Source organism: Myodes glareolus, chromosome 5, assembly GCF_982192425.1.
Source record: "Myodes glareolus chromosome 5, mMyoGla1.1, whole genome shotgun sequence".
Taxonomy (NCBI): domain Eukaryota; kingdom Metazoa; phylum Chordata; class Mammalia; order Rodentia; family Cricetidae; genus Myodes; species Myodes glareolus.
In genome coordinates, this window is record NC_142030.1 from 92,894,395 (window position 1) to 92,907,744 (window position 13,350).

Sequence of the window (13,350 nt, forward strand, 5' to 3'; positions counted from 1 at the left end):
CCAGGACCACCTGGCCTTAGCCATCCTGTTCACGCTCAGAACTTGGGCCAGGCCACCCCTTGCTCTGTGCACTGGTGCCCTCCTCCTGTCCCTCTGTCTTTGTGAGTGTAGACTGTTCGTGTTGACCGAGCTGGCTTTTACCAGTTTCTGTTTGTGGAACATACAGCATCTCCCTCCCCATTCAGTTTAGGAAGATTCTGAGGCCTTGTTTCTTCCTGTCAGGCTGCGCCCTGGGTTGAGCTCTCCAGAACACAAGTTTAAAGGGGAGACACTTGACAGGCCCAGCCTGGGGGACGACATTCTCCTCTCTCCTCTTAACTTGACAGGTACCCCAGATCTGTATATGATGTGGCACTGCGGGCTTCCTGTGTGGAAAACCCAGACCTGCCTTTATCTGGGATCTCAGTTTCCTCTTCTTCATGACTTGGATACCCTTGTGAGAGCCTGGGGACCTAGCCTGACAGCCCATGGCCCACATGCTGAAGGGAGAAGCGAGCAGGGAGGGCTACACGCCCACTAGCAGGCGATGAAGTGTCAGTGTGTCCCAGCAGCTGGGCAAGGCCAGGCTGCCCCTCTCCTATCAAGTGTCAGCGTGCTGGATGGGAACTGACTTCCACTGAAGTCCCTTTGCCTCTGCCCTGTGCTGCTTTACCACTTTGGGATATCTGACCTATGTCCTGTTGGCAGCCACCACCCGACCAGGAGCCTGCTCACAGGAAAGGAGGCTGAATCGGAGGGCTCAGGATGGAGCTCAACTTACTTAGGAGTTAGACTGACCCCTAACGTGTCTGAAGTGTAGAATGGAAGAGAGACTCACAACTTTGTGTAAACAAGGTAGACCCAGATGGCGGCTCCCGATCTCCATGCTCTTGGAATGGCCTTGTACTTCTTGATATTTATTTGTCTTGCAGAGCTGGGAGCAAACCCTGGGCCTAGGCACACTAGGCAGCACTCCACCAGGAAGTGACGCCTGCTGTTCCATAGTGAAATACACAGAACATTCACCATTTCCACTATCGCTAATGTACACCCAGTTCTGGGACACGACATGTGAGCGTCACATTGTTGACTGCCACCACATCCAGTTTCTACAGCTTTAGGGGGCTGAACCTAGAGCCTTGTGCATGATAAGCAGGTGCCCTACTGCTGGGCCCCTGGCCCCAATCTCCAGAGCTTTTTTATTTTCCCAAACTAAAACCCCCTACCTGTTTAATTACTCTAGGAACTGAGCATGTGTGGACTCCACTCTCATTGTCTCCCTTTTTAAGGATACAGATATTGCTCTGTAGGTATGGACCACATTCTACCCATCCACTCTCCTACCAGTGGCCCCGAGGTTGCTTCTTCCTACGTTGTATAGCCCTATTTTCATTTGCTAAATCCTAGGCAATTCTAGGTCAGTCTTTTGACGAATCACCATACCGTCTCCACAATCCTTTCACCAATTTACATTTGCCAGTGAGGGGGCTGCTGATCTTGCTGGTTAACCTGGTACACCTGGGAAGAGGGACCCTCAGTTGAGGAATTGCCTCCGTCAGACTGGCCTGTAGACATTGCTGTGGGGCATTTTCTTGATTGCTAATTGATGTTGTCCACTGTGGGCAGTGCTACCTCTAGGCAGGTGGGGCTGTATAAGAAAGGCGGCCAAACACTAGCCTAGAAACAAGTCAGTGAGCGGCAGTCCTCCATGGTTTCTGCTTCGGCTCCTGCCTCGGGTCCCTGCCTTGGTTTCCCCAATGATGGACTGCTACCTGTAAGCCAAAATAAGCTCTGTCCTCCCCAGGTTGGCTTGGTCAGTGTTTTATCACAGCAGCAGAAAGCCAGCTAGGCCAGTCATTTAATACCGGAAGTGTTCCACATCCACAGTGAACATCAGAAACAGTCAATGGGAATAAAATGGAGTTTTGTTATGATTTTGATGTTTTCCCCCAACACTCCATGATCCTAGGCATATTTCATGTGCTTGTTGAACATTTATATTTCCTTGAAGAAATGCCTATTCAAGCCCTTGCCATTTTTGATCAGATTGTTTATGTTTCTGTTGAGTTGCTGGAGTTCTTTATATATGTATATCCTCACCCTTTATCAGTAATTTGCAGAGGATTCTTATTATTTATTTTGCAATGGGTTCTTGCCATGGTGCCCAGGCAGCATGAATGAATGGTTTTATGTGGCTGTGTGTGCATATATGTGTAAGTGTACATGCACGTGTGTGCATATATGTATAAGTGCACGTGCAAGTGTGTGCATATATGTGTAAGTACACTTGCACGTGTGTGCATATATGTGTAAGTACACATGCAAATGTGTATGTATATGTGTAAGTACACTTGCACGTGTGTGCATATATGTGTAAGTGCACATGCACGTGTGTGCATAAGGAGGTCAGGTCAATGGCAGGTGTCTTTCTTGGTTTCTGGCTGGCCAGTGAGAGCTCCAAGGATCACCTGTTCCTGAAAGTGCCACTGGGCCTGGCCTTCAACGGGTCCTGGGCATCTGAACTCAGGTCCTCATGCTCGGACAGCAGGCACTTTGCTGATCAAGGCATCTCCCAACCCAGGCTGCCTGAACACTGGGTATTAGCATGGTTGTGATGCCGATAAGACCATAAACTATAGCTTTCAGCAGATGTTTATGGACGGTAAGACTTGTGACAAAACGTGCTTAGGGCTTTTGAAAAATCATAATGTAGCCTGTCAGGGGCCCAGGTTAAATGGGAGAGAGCGCTCGTACTGGGTCAGCCCCCACTGACCCAGCTTTCTTTTGCCTTGCCAGACATAAACCACTGCCGCAGCTAGCTAGTTCTGTGGTCACAAACTAGCTGAGGTCTGTCAATTTTCACCGTACTTACAACGAGCGAGGCACTTTGAGGCATGCCTGTTCGATTACTCAACACAACAAACTGTGTCCAAACTACGTGTTGTAAGCCTCCGTGAAACTGACTTTCTGATAGTTGCAAAGCTGAAAGCAAAAGCCAATCCATGGCATCAGGTGGCCAGTGTGATCCAGTGGCAAAGTGCAGGCGCTCTGGGTACAGCACTGTGTCCTGACTCAAGTTATTCTGGGGGTCAGTAATGCCTTGAAGTTCCCAGAGCAGCGCATGGAGCTAGGGCTCCCCGGACCTTCTGTTTAGTGCTACTGTCCTCTGGTCCTGAGCAAGTCAGATGAGTTGCTCCTACAGACGGAAGGAAGGAAGGAAGGAAGGAAGGAAGGAAGGAAGGAAGGAAGGAAGGAAGGAAGGAAGGAAGGAAGGAAGGAAGGAAGGAAGGAGAGAGGACACTGCTCTGGGACATGCTGATTGGGGCTGCCTGAATGCCAGTCTCTGATGGCCAATCCTTCTGAGCCTGTTTGTGCCATAGTGCATGCATTTCTGCCTTCCTTCCTCAGGTGCCCTGCGGGCTCCCAGGGATGGGGCCGCACCTGTCTGTTTCATCTCCCATGGTACCTTTCACAGTCTTCAGCCCAGAGGCATCTCAGCCAGTTCCTGCTGCTGACCTAACTATCCACTCTGCATCTCTGTCTCTGGGGACTTTGTTCTCTTTCCAGTTTCTTGCCCACTTCCTTTATCCTGTGACTCCACCACCCACTCCAGAATCACCTGGGTCCTACACGTCTCTGTGATGCCGTCCCTTCCCACTCTGCTGCAGGTGACCTATTGGAGAACACAGTTTAGGAATTTCTAGTCCTCTTATTTTGGGAACCATAGACAGATAACAAATGGACAGGATGAATCCTCTTACTGGCATGGTAGGACAGAGGAAGCATTCCAGAACGTGGGCACGTTGGAACTAGGAAGGGACCCTCCAGTGCATCTCACTGGAGAATCCTCTTTGTATCTGGTTGAGGCTGTCACAAAGGGACTTGTGACCTTTACTGGGCTTGTATATTGGTCAGGGCATTTTAAACCCAGCCTAGACAGATGGGTGTCTGCCCTTCCCCAACCCCAGGTTCCCATTTGGGGCAAGCACAACAGAAAGCCCAGGGGTTGGGCCTGGAGGGCCTCTGCATGACCCTTTGTTCAGTACATGCCTGCAGCTCTCTCCCTGACTTGGGCTTAGAGGTTTCCACTCAGGGGCCTGACAGTTGCTTCTGACAGACGGATGTGCTAAGAGTCAGAGGAAATGAAGACCTGTCGGAGCTTGGCTGAGGTGAGGTCTGGCTGACACAAACAGAAAGCAGGTGGCAAGCGTGGAGAAGAGCCGAGCAGCAGAGGGCAGGGGAGCTCCTGTCCCTTTGGGCCGTGGCTACTGATGCAATCCAGATGGACCCAGCTGTGCTCCAGGTCTTCTGTCCCACGCCCAGTTCTCTGAAAGAGAGGAGGAAGTGGTGGCGAAAAACCCTCCCTATCTTGTGTCCCTGTGGTGGGCCTTGGAGCGTCTTCGTCTTCGGTGTCACTTCATGATTTGGCAGATGAGGAAACTGACTCCCTGAGAGGGGAAGTGGCTTGTCATAGGTCATAGGTCGTTTGATGGTATTGTGTTCATTCTTATCAGCAAGCTACCAAGAAGTAGGTCAGCCCACGTCTGAAGCCCTATGCATCCCACATGCTCTCGGCAGTGAGCCCTCGGGGTGCAGGGCGGAGTGAGGTGCTCTTGGGCCTGGCTCTGTGGGATCCATGGACAGTGGGCTCTATGCTGGGACTCGTCTCCAGCTGCTTTACCCTCTCTCACACCCAATCACCCGTTATTTCTCTGACACTCCCTTGGAGGTCAACTACATGTTAGCTGAGCCCAGCAGTGGGTATCACATCCAACATAAAGTCTATCCTTGGGTATTCCATCCAAGGATACTGGGTTAATGGGTATGAGATACTCTTTAAACCCCGGCTCCTGTCAGGAGGGGAGGAGAGTAACTCCGGGGAAATGAGCAAGCCTTTGCCTATAGGGGTCCCATTAAGTGAGAGTGGAGCTAAACAGCCCGTAGCTGTGATGTGAGGAAATATACAGGAAACAGTACAGTGTTAACTTGATGGAGGGTAGACTCGCCTGGGGATCTTGGTTACCTTAACTGGGATGGGAAGGACCCATCACGGGGTGACACCATTCCCTAATTAAAGTATTCTGGTCTCTCCAGAGGGGTATACCTTGAATCCTAGACTCAGGAGGCAAAGCAGGTGGATTTCTAAGTTTGAAGTCAACCTGGTCTCATATTATGAGTTCCAGGCCAGCCAGGGCTACCCTGTCTCGATGGTGATGATAATGGTGATGATGGTAATGATGATGGTGATGGTGATGGTGATAACGGTGACAATGATGATGATGACGATGATGACGGTGATGATGGTGATGATGGTGATGATGATGATGGTGATGATGATGGTGATGATGATGGTGATGATGATGATGGTGATGATGATGATGGTAACGATGATGATGGTGATGATGGTGACAATGATGATGATGAAGGTGATGATGATGACGGTGATGACAATAGAGAAAGCAAGCTGAGCACTGGTGCATGAGTGTGCATTCATTGCTCTGTCCTGATTATGGATGCAGTACACTCACCGTCCCTCAAGCCCCTGCCACCGTGACTCCCCACTGTGATGAACTATGGCCTGGAATGGCAAGTCAGAACAAACCTTTTCTTCCTGAAGTTGCCTTCATCAGGCTGTGTTATTACAGCAGCCGGAAGATAAAACACACCAGAAGTACGGCTTAGGAGAGAAAGATTGGATAGATGCATATGCTTTCCTTCATTTGAGAGTTAAAATGTCGCTCATCTGATACACTCAGGGCCCAAAGGATGGGAGACTCCTGTGGACTGGAATTTTACCAGGCACCAGACGGAGGAGAATGAAGGGAAGAGAGGCATGTGTACTCTAGGGAGGGAAATTGCACAAGCACCACGGTGGAGCAAACGACTACCCATGGGCACATTGCACAAAGCAAGCTTCCCTGCTCATAGGTTCATTGCACAAAGCAAGTTTTATTGGGCCACAGCCACCCTCATTCCACGGCTGTCTCTATGTCACAGGGTGGCAGGGAGTAGATGCAATGGACCGTGGCCTCCAAAGCCTAATGTTTAGACCTGGACCTTCACAGAAAGCCTGCCCGCAGCCTGTGCTGAGGAAGGAATGAATGGACTCTAGGCTAACCTGGAATACGTGCGCAAGGACAGTGAGAAAGGAGCTTAGTTGGTTTAGAGGGAAGGGCTTGACTTTTCTGTAGGGAAAATGACAACACAGCCCTTGGCTGGGTCTGGTGAACCCATTGTCTCACTTAATTTGACTGTTATATCAATCCTGAGTGATACTGGATTTTGATCCCAGATTTATAGAAGAAACCAAGATTTGGAGGTTCTCTGATTCTCTCAAGATCACAAAGTTGGGAGTGGGAGTCAAAAGCCAAATACACTGTCCATCCCCCAGATGTTTACTGAGCCCCACCATGTGCTGAGCAGGGACAAGGCTCTGGGACACCATAATGGACAAGACAAGCAAGGTCACTTCTCTCACAGAACGCAGAGGCCCACCCCAGCTCCTTAGAGAAGCAGAGACCCCTGGCCCATGCAGTCGGGGAGGGACCAGCGAAGGGTTCATTATCGTCCTTATGTCCAGATTGATTTGGCACAGAAGAAATGAAGTCATATGGCCCTGATATGAAGGAGCTTCCATCCAGGAGAGGGGGAGCCAACCCCGCTAGCTTCCTGGAGGTGGGCAGAAGTGGGACTGCGGATAAACCCCAGAAGGCACGGCTTTCGATAAGCTTCGATAGCACTTAGGTGGGTGCCGTGATGCTAACATCTTCACAGGCTTGCTGTGGAGGCCAGTGAGCATGTGCATGCCGAGAGCAGCACAGGCGGTGGTGAGGAGGCGGCAGCGGTGGTTAGGGAAGCCTGGCCAGGCAAAGAGACTGCCGATGAGAAGCTGGGCGTGAGCTGACAAAAGTCACAGGCGAGGGGAACGCGCTGGCATTTCTCAAAGACAGGGAGTGAAGTTTTGTTTTGTTTTGAAGCAAACCTGAGGTTTGGATGATTTAAGTCAAGACAAAGCAAGCACTGAGAGTGGACACACTCTTCTCTGCCCACCTGCCACTCTGGGAACTTCACCGGCCATTTCTTGGTCTGTCCAGGACCCATCTGGGGATTAGAATCTACAAGCCTCACTCCCAACTGTCCTCCTTAGAATGAAATGACAAACTGAGGACTTCCTGTTTGCCTCTGATTACAGTGCAGAACTGGCCAGTGTGGTGGTGCTGCCTGGAAGATAAAATACAGTCATATCTGACTTAGGATAAATCGGCTCTGTGCTAGGCTCGCTGAAGGTATTTTACTTTATTTGGTTTTGAGATACAGTCATGGTAGCTCACCACACAGACCAGGCTGGCCTTGCATTTGCAGTAATCCTCCTGCCTCTACCTCCTAAGTGCTGGGACTGCAGGTGCAGGCTACCACTCCCAGCCCATTAAGGGCATTTTAATAGAGATGTTAGAGAATCATCCGGGAAGGGGCATCTGTGCTCATAATCCTAGCACACAGCCTCTTCACTGGGCCCCCCCCCACCCTGCCGTAACTTCAAGGGTTTACAGTGGTTATAGCGTTTCTTGTGGCTTATGTCAGGAGACAAACCAGCTTTTCAGCAGTAGCCTGGACAGGCTAGGCATACTAGAGCAGCTCAGCCCATGCCAGCGTTTAGTCAGAGTGAACTGATTCCATGAGACAGGCACACTCCGAAAGACACCTGATGGGCTGATGCCTAGATCCACTAATACATAAAAGCTCTCCATTTTGTGTGGATGTTGGGGCACCCCAAGATACAAGTGCTGTCTTCCTGCCTTCTAACTTTGTGCCCACCACCAGAGAGATGATTTTTTTCACTAAGAGGGCTTGAGAATCTGTAAGGTGATCAGGGTCTGCCTCACCCTTGGAAAAATTTCTGAGTTGTTGACACAGTGGATACTGCTTTTTAGGAAAAGCATGGGGGCAGCAGTTATCTTTTCGGTCCAAAATGTCAGTGCTGTAGTGGGATGGAATTGTCGGAGGGTCTCAGTTTCTAAACCCTGAAACATGTTGAAATCACCAGAGAGATTTCTAAAATCCTTGTACCTGAGCTGCATCACGGACCAATGAAATCAGCACTCTCTGGGGAGAAAGTTTAGGAAGCCATATTTCTAGAAAATCCCCCAGATGACTCCAACGCGTCCGGAAGGTTAAGAGCCCATAGTCTAGAATCTATGGTGCTTCCCAGGCTGCTGGTGGATTCTGGGCTCTTGGACAGGGTCCACTGGTTTGCCTACTTTGTTAAGTGATTCATTGCATCTGTAGGTTAGATCTTGCCTGACAGGTTCCGTGTGGGCAGCAGCCAGCCTGAACTGGGTGCTGACATTTGACGCTGACATTCTATGGGAGCAAGGCTCACAGTATTGGCCACACACGCGCAGGCTGCCGAAACTCCCAGGTAGATGGGGTTCCCCTGCACACCTGGAAGGCCAGACCTTCCGATGCTGAGGTCAGGATGCTGTCTTCTGCCTGTCTGGAAGGGACCTGTGGTACGTACTTGTATCATTTCCCAGACTGGTGGAAAGGGAAGAGAACAGAGGGGTTGATGTAATGAATAAAAGGAGAACAGGAAGAAGAAACCTAAGACCAAGGCAGCTGTGACTCACTGTGGTCCAAAGTAGGCGTGGAAACAGGCCTTCCGCAGCCACAACATCGCTGCCTTTTCAACAAGGAAATGGCTGGAGGCTGACTGAAACCTTCCAAGGAGCTTCTGGGGTTTTCTGTCACCTAACTCTTCTTTTGTAGATGAATGTGAGAAGGCGCTGGGAATGACAGTCTGCCTGCCTTAGAGATGGGCAGGATGGAGTATAAAACAGCAGCCAGACAGCTGCCCATTCTCACTGGAAATGGTCAGAAGGCGAGGCAGGGCCAGCCACAGCAGGTCCATCTGGTCTGTAGGTATGTCCCCAGCTTATAGACTCTGGGGATGGAGAGTCCCAGAAGTAAAGACGCATGAGAGGCTCCAGTCTGAAAGCCCCCAGATGAACGAGTCAACAGTAGATGAAGACAGCCCGTGAGGCTCCCATGGCTTATTCACGTCAAGCAGACAAGAGATGTCCCAGCAACTGTTTTTCCTTGGGCATTCTTCAAGGTCCAATTTAGAGATCTAAGAGGGCATCTTAATGGATCCCTACATCCTGCCAGCTGCCTCCCACTCCAGATGTTAGAAGGCCTTCCTTGCCAGCTTCACAGACCATGCAAGACGCACTCGGATCCCTAGAGCTGGACACACTGATCAGCCCAGCTTAGGTGAATGTTCCACAGGCTGGGTCTTGACTTAGCAGCTGTACATCCCAGGGCTGCAGTGTTAAAATTCAGTGACTGTTACTGGTGTGGTGGGTGCTGATCCCTTAGCAGAAAGGATGCTCTAGGGTGATCACATGGTCAGTTGAGGACCCCAGGCTTAGATGGACTTCATTCTCATTCGTACTTGGTCACTCATTAGCAGCGGGACACTCATTAGCACCAGGTACTTGGGGTTAGGGGAGAATCTTACAACAGAAATAAAACAGGTAGTTTGTGAGAGAAGGCATTTGAAACACCCAACACAGCAATGTTGCCATCGGGAGCTCTGGGTGAAAGGCGCACAGGAGCAGACTATGGAAAGAGCCTATAATCAAAGAGGGTGTTGCCTTGCTTCTGGAGAGAGCTGGGAGGGTGGAGCCACACAGACCCAGCAGTGCCCACTCCTCTTGGCAATCATGGAGTCCGCAGTTTCCTGTGCTGTGTGGGATTGGAGAGTGGGAGGATGCATTGGCACGCTTGTCAGCGTGATGAAACCCCAGAAATGGGTGTGCTGAAGGGGAAGGTCGGGGCGAGCTCTGTTGGTGGTGGCGGTGGTGTGATGTGGGACTTGTTGTAAAATTCCCCAAACCAAACCCAGGAGCAGGTGTCACATGATGTCAAAGCCATTCTCTCTCTGGGTACCAGAGGTGACCAAACTAGCCTCAAGTCTGATGAGTTTCTAAGATTAGGATAATTCTGGGAGAATTTTCACTGACCAGCGTCTATAATCCAGGCTACTCAGGGCAGCATGAAGACAAAACTGGGAAGTGAACATGAGAGAAATCCAGAGAAACTGACTGTGTAGACCTCAGGATCCACCATGTACCGTACTGCAAGGGATACGGACTTCCACTCTAACTTCACCCTTTCGTCTTCCTAGAGTTGGGAAGGGGAAGTCGGGGGACTATATGAGAGGAGTGGAAGGGACACACCGTGATACAGGGAGAACACGGCAGGACAGGTGTGGGATTTCTGGTAGGTTCTGCCCTGTGGATGAGGGTATCAGGCAAGCTGGTAAATTCCTGAACTTTGATGGTCTCACCTGGAAACTGAGGGTCATGGGTCATTACATAGTCTGGGTCTGTGAGACGCAAGATGGCTGAGTACTCAGTGTACAGAGATGCTCAGTAAATGCTGACTGTCCCGAGGAGAGGGGACTACAGCCCTATGCCTACGGTTCATTCATTCGACAAGCATATTGTCACCTGTCAGGGCACAGCTTACTGGCCTGACATGAGCTCTGCACTGCAGGGCAGGCGTCCTTGCTTCCTGGCTCTGGAGCTGTCGGCTTCTACTAGCAGGCATTCCCTCTTCTCTACAGCTTTGCCATTATTGCAGATAGACAGACAGACAGACCATGTCTTCGTCTCTTTCCATCTATGGGCACCTTTTCCATAGCGAATCATGACCACACGACTTTCTACCCACTTACCAAGTTCATAGCCAGTGTTCAAGTGTGGGGCACTGACATTGGTCTCCCAGCCAGTCTGGGAGTAGGTATGATTCCCATTCCAAAGGCGGTGAAGCCTGAAGCTGAGATTCGAGTGGCTGGCCTCTCACTGCCTACACTGGCACTTGTTTCTTAGCCAGAGAGGCATTTGCGGGGGGTGGAGGGGTTATGCCTACTGCCCTTGACATCCTGAGAGCCGCCATACACACTCCACTCCTCTGTCTGTCCAGAATGTCTGTAAGGCAGTGGAGGAGACACAGCACCCGCCCACGCTCCAGGAGATCAAGCAGAAGATTGAGAGCTATAACAGTCGGGAGAAGCACTGCCTGGGCATGAAGCTGGTAAGCAGAGCCCTGTTCACCCCTACCCGGCATCCTTCTGCCCCACCCCCGCCTGTCTGCCTGGCTGTCGTGTACTCGCCTGTGCATGAAGGTGAGCAAGCCTGTCCCTCCCTGTCCAGCATCCTTCTGTGCCCCTCCCCACAGAAGCAGTGATTCCCTTCTTTGTCCAGACCCAGCTTTCTGTGCCCTCAGGGACCCAGAGAAACAGGCTTTAGAACAGATTCCATAGACAATCTCTGTCCATCCTCTGGCAGCTCTGGGAAAGTTTATGCTCTCCTAACTTCAGTATAAGAGCTCTTATGGGGATTAAATGACACCGACGAAGGGTTTGAGGGCTTGGTCCCCAGGAAGCTCTAGGCCAAGGGAATTTTGCAAGAAAAGTGGCGTGTGTATTGGTGAGCACCTGACTCTTGATGCCCAGGGTCAGAGAGGTTGTCTTTAAGGAGTGACGCTAGAGGAACCCTGCCCCCTGCTGGAGACTGGTAGCTACTGGCTCTTAGGGGCTTTCAAGACACACAGGTGCCTCAGAAAACCCAGATTTTAGCCAGAGGCCTGAGTTTGTTGGGCTGGACCTCTGAGGTAGAGGCGCCTACAGACTCTGCCTTTAGGTCAGGACTCAACAAAGGCAGCTGGTACTGGTATGGGAGGGTTTGAGGCAGCCAGCCTAGACTTCCTGTGAAGGAAGCCACAGCGGCCCCATAATCCTCTCTGGTAACTGGGCTCCAGACCTCCTGGCCCTTCGGGACCACCAGCACCTCTAAATAGCAGACTCAGGAAGGAACTCAGACAGGCTGGCTGGAATGGCCCCTATCAGGGCCTCTGTGGTTCACTACCTCGAGCGGCAGTCAGATCATGGGGGATATACTTCCCACGTGCAGAGTGAAGATGGCACCTACACGGGCTTCATCAAAGTGCATTTGAAACTCCGACGACCCGTGACGGTACCCGCTGGGATCCGACCCCAGTCTATCTACGATGCCATTAAGGAGGTGAACCCTGCAGCCACCACAGATAAGCGGACGTCCTTCTACCTGCCACTTGATGCCATCAAGCAGCTGCACATCAGCAGCACCACCACCGTCAGTGAGGTCATCCAGGGGCTGCTCAAGAAATTCATGGTTGTGGACAACCCGCAGAAGTTTGCGCTTTTTAAGCGGATACACAAAGATGGACAAGGTATGAGCAGTCCCAACTTCCCCCAGTTGCCAGTGCCCACACACTGTCCTAAACCCACCGCGAGCCCTGGATGGGGTGTGGGCTTCCATGCAGTGGGGTACAGCCGTCTACATGCTGCTAGGCTCCGTGGAGGAGCCCAGCATGGATCTGGGCAGGAAAATGAGCAGAGAGCCTGGGCAGGGAGCTCCTGCCTAGCACTGTCCAGCTCCATGTGTGCACCGGAAAGACACGGTCTGGGCGCCCAGTCTTTGTAATGAGGGGTCCACCCACTGTTCTGCTTCCTTTGGAAGGTGATGTAAATGGAGGCAGGGGCTCGGGAATACCAGGCGGGAACTGAAGGCTCTGCCTCTGAGCGGCCATGCCTGTTTCTGTTCGCAGTACTCTTCCAGAAACTCTCCATTGCTGACTGCCCTCTCCACCTGCGTCTGCTCGCCGGGCCGGACACTGACGTCCTCAGCTTTGTGCTAAAGGAGAACGAAACTGGAGAGGTAGAGGTATGTCTGGGCCCTGTGCAACAGCCAGCCCCGGGCGGGGAAAGATGGGTGCTGCTGAGGGGAGGACAGGACGACTAGACAGCTGCGGGGTGCTGAGCCACAGGCAGGGTCTGACCCAGGATGCTCAGTGGGCACATCACAATGAAGCAAGTTAGAGCCTGCATAGGGCTAATCCTGTGGCAAGGATTCTACGGGCGTTGTGAAGATGGCGCTAGAGGTGTATGGTGGGTGGGGGGCAGGGCATTGTCACACACTGAGAAACTAGTTGGGCCCAGACTGGTTTTGCCCCAGGCTGGCCTAAGGCCCAGCAGTTTCCACCTGGGTTCTGCTGCGCACAGGCAGTTTTGAACTACTTTTCTCTCCTAAAATGATGACTTCCTCTAAGAGGGATTAACCAGTGTCAGTCTCCTGGCAAAAATGGGGTAACATCAGGCAGTAATCCTCAAGCCCAGGATACTTAGGGTGGTCTTCACGAAGTGACAGAAAGAGGAGGGTCTAAGTGTTTATCACACTGTTCTGTGGAGGTTGAGCGTGATCAGGATTGGCTTTTTGGGAGAGGGGTCAGTGGAGGATGTGGGCAGAACAGACAGGGCTCTGCCCTCAT

General features: G+C 51.4%; 1 protein-coding gene across 2 annotated transcripts in view; it reads left to right on the top strand.

The window, feature by feature from the left end:
* Rassf5 (Ras association domain family member 5) overlaps positions 1 to 13,350 on the top strand; it is a 64,129-nt gene that overhangs the window by 48,068 nt on the left and 2,711 nt on the right. For both annotated transcript variants that reach the window (XM_085688294.2, XM_048430671.3), the window contains 3 exons: positions 10,966 to 11,076; positions 11,955 to 12,252; positions 12,631 to 12,746. In XM_085688294.2, the coding sequence (XP_085544420.1) occupies positions 10,966 to 11,076; positions 11,955 to 12,252; positions 12,631 to 12,746 (525 nt within the window). The remainder of the gene's footprint in view (positions 1 to 10,965; positions 11,077 to 11,954; positions 12,253 to 12,630; positions 12,747 to 13,350) is intronic.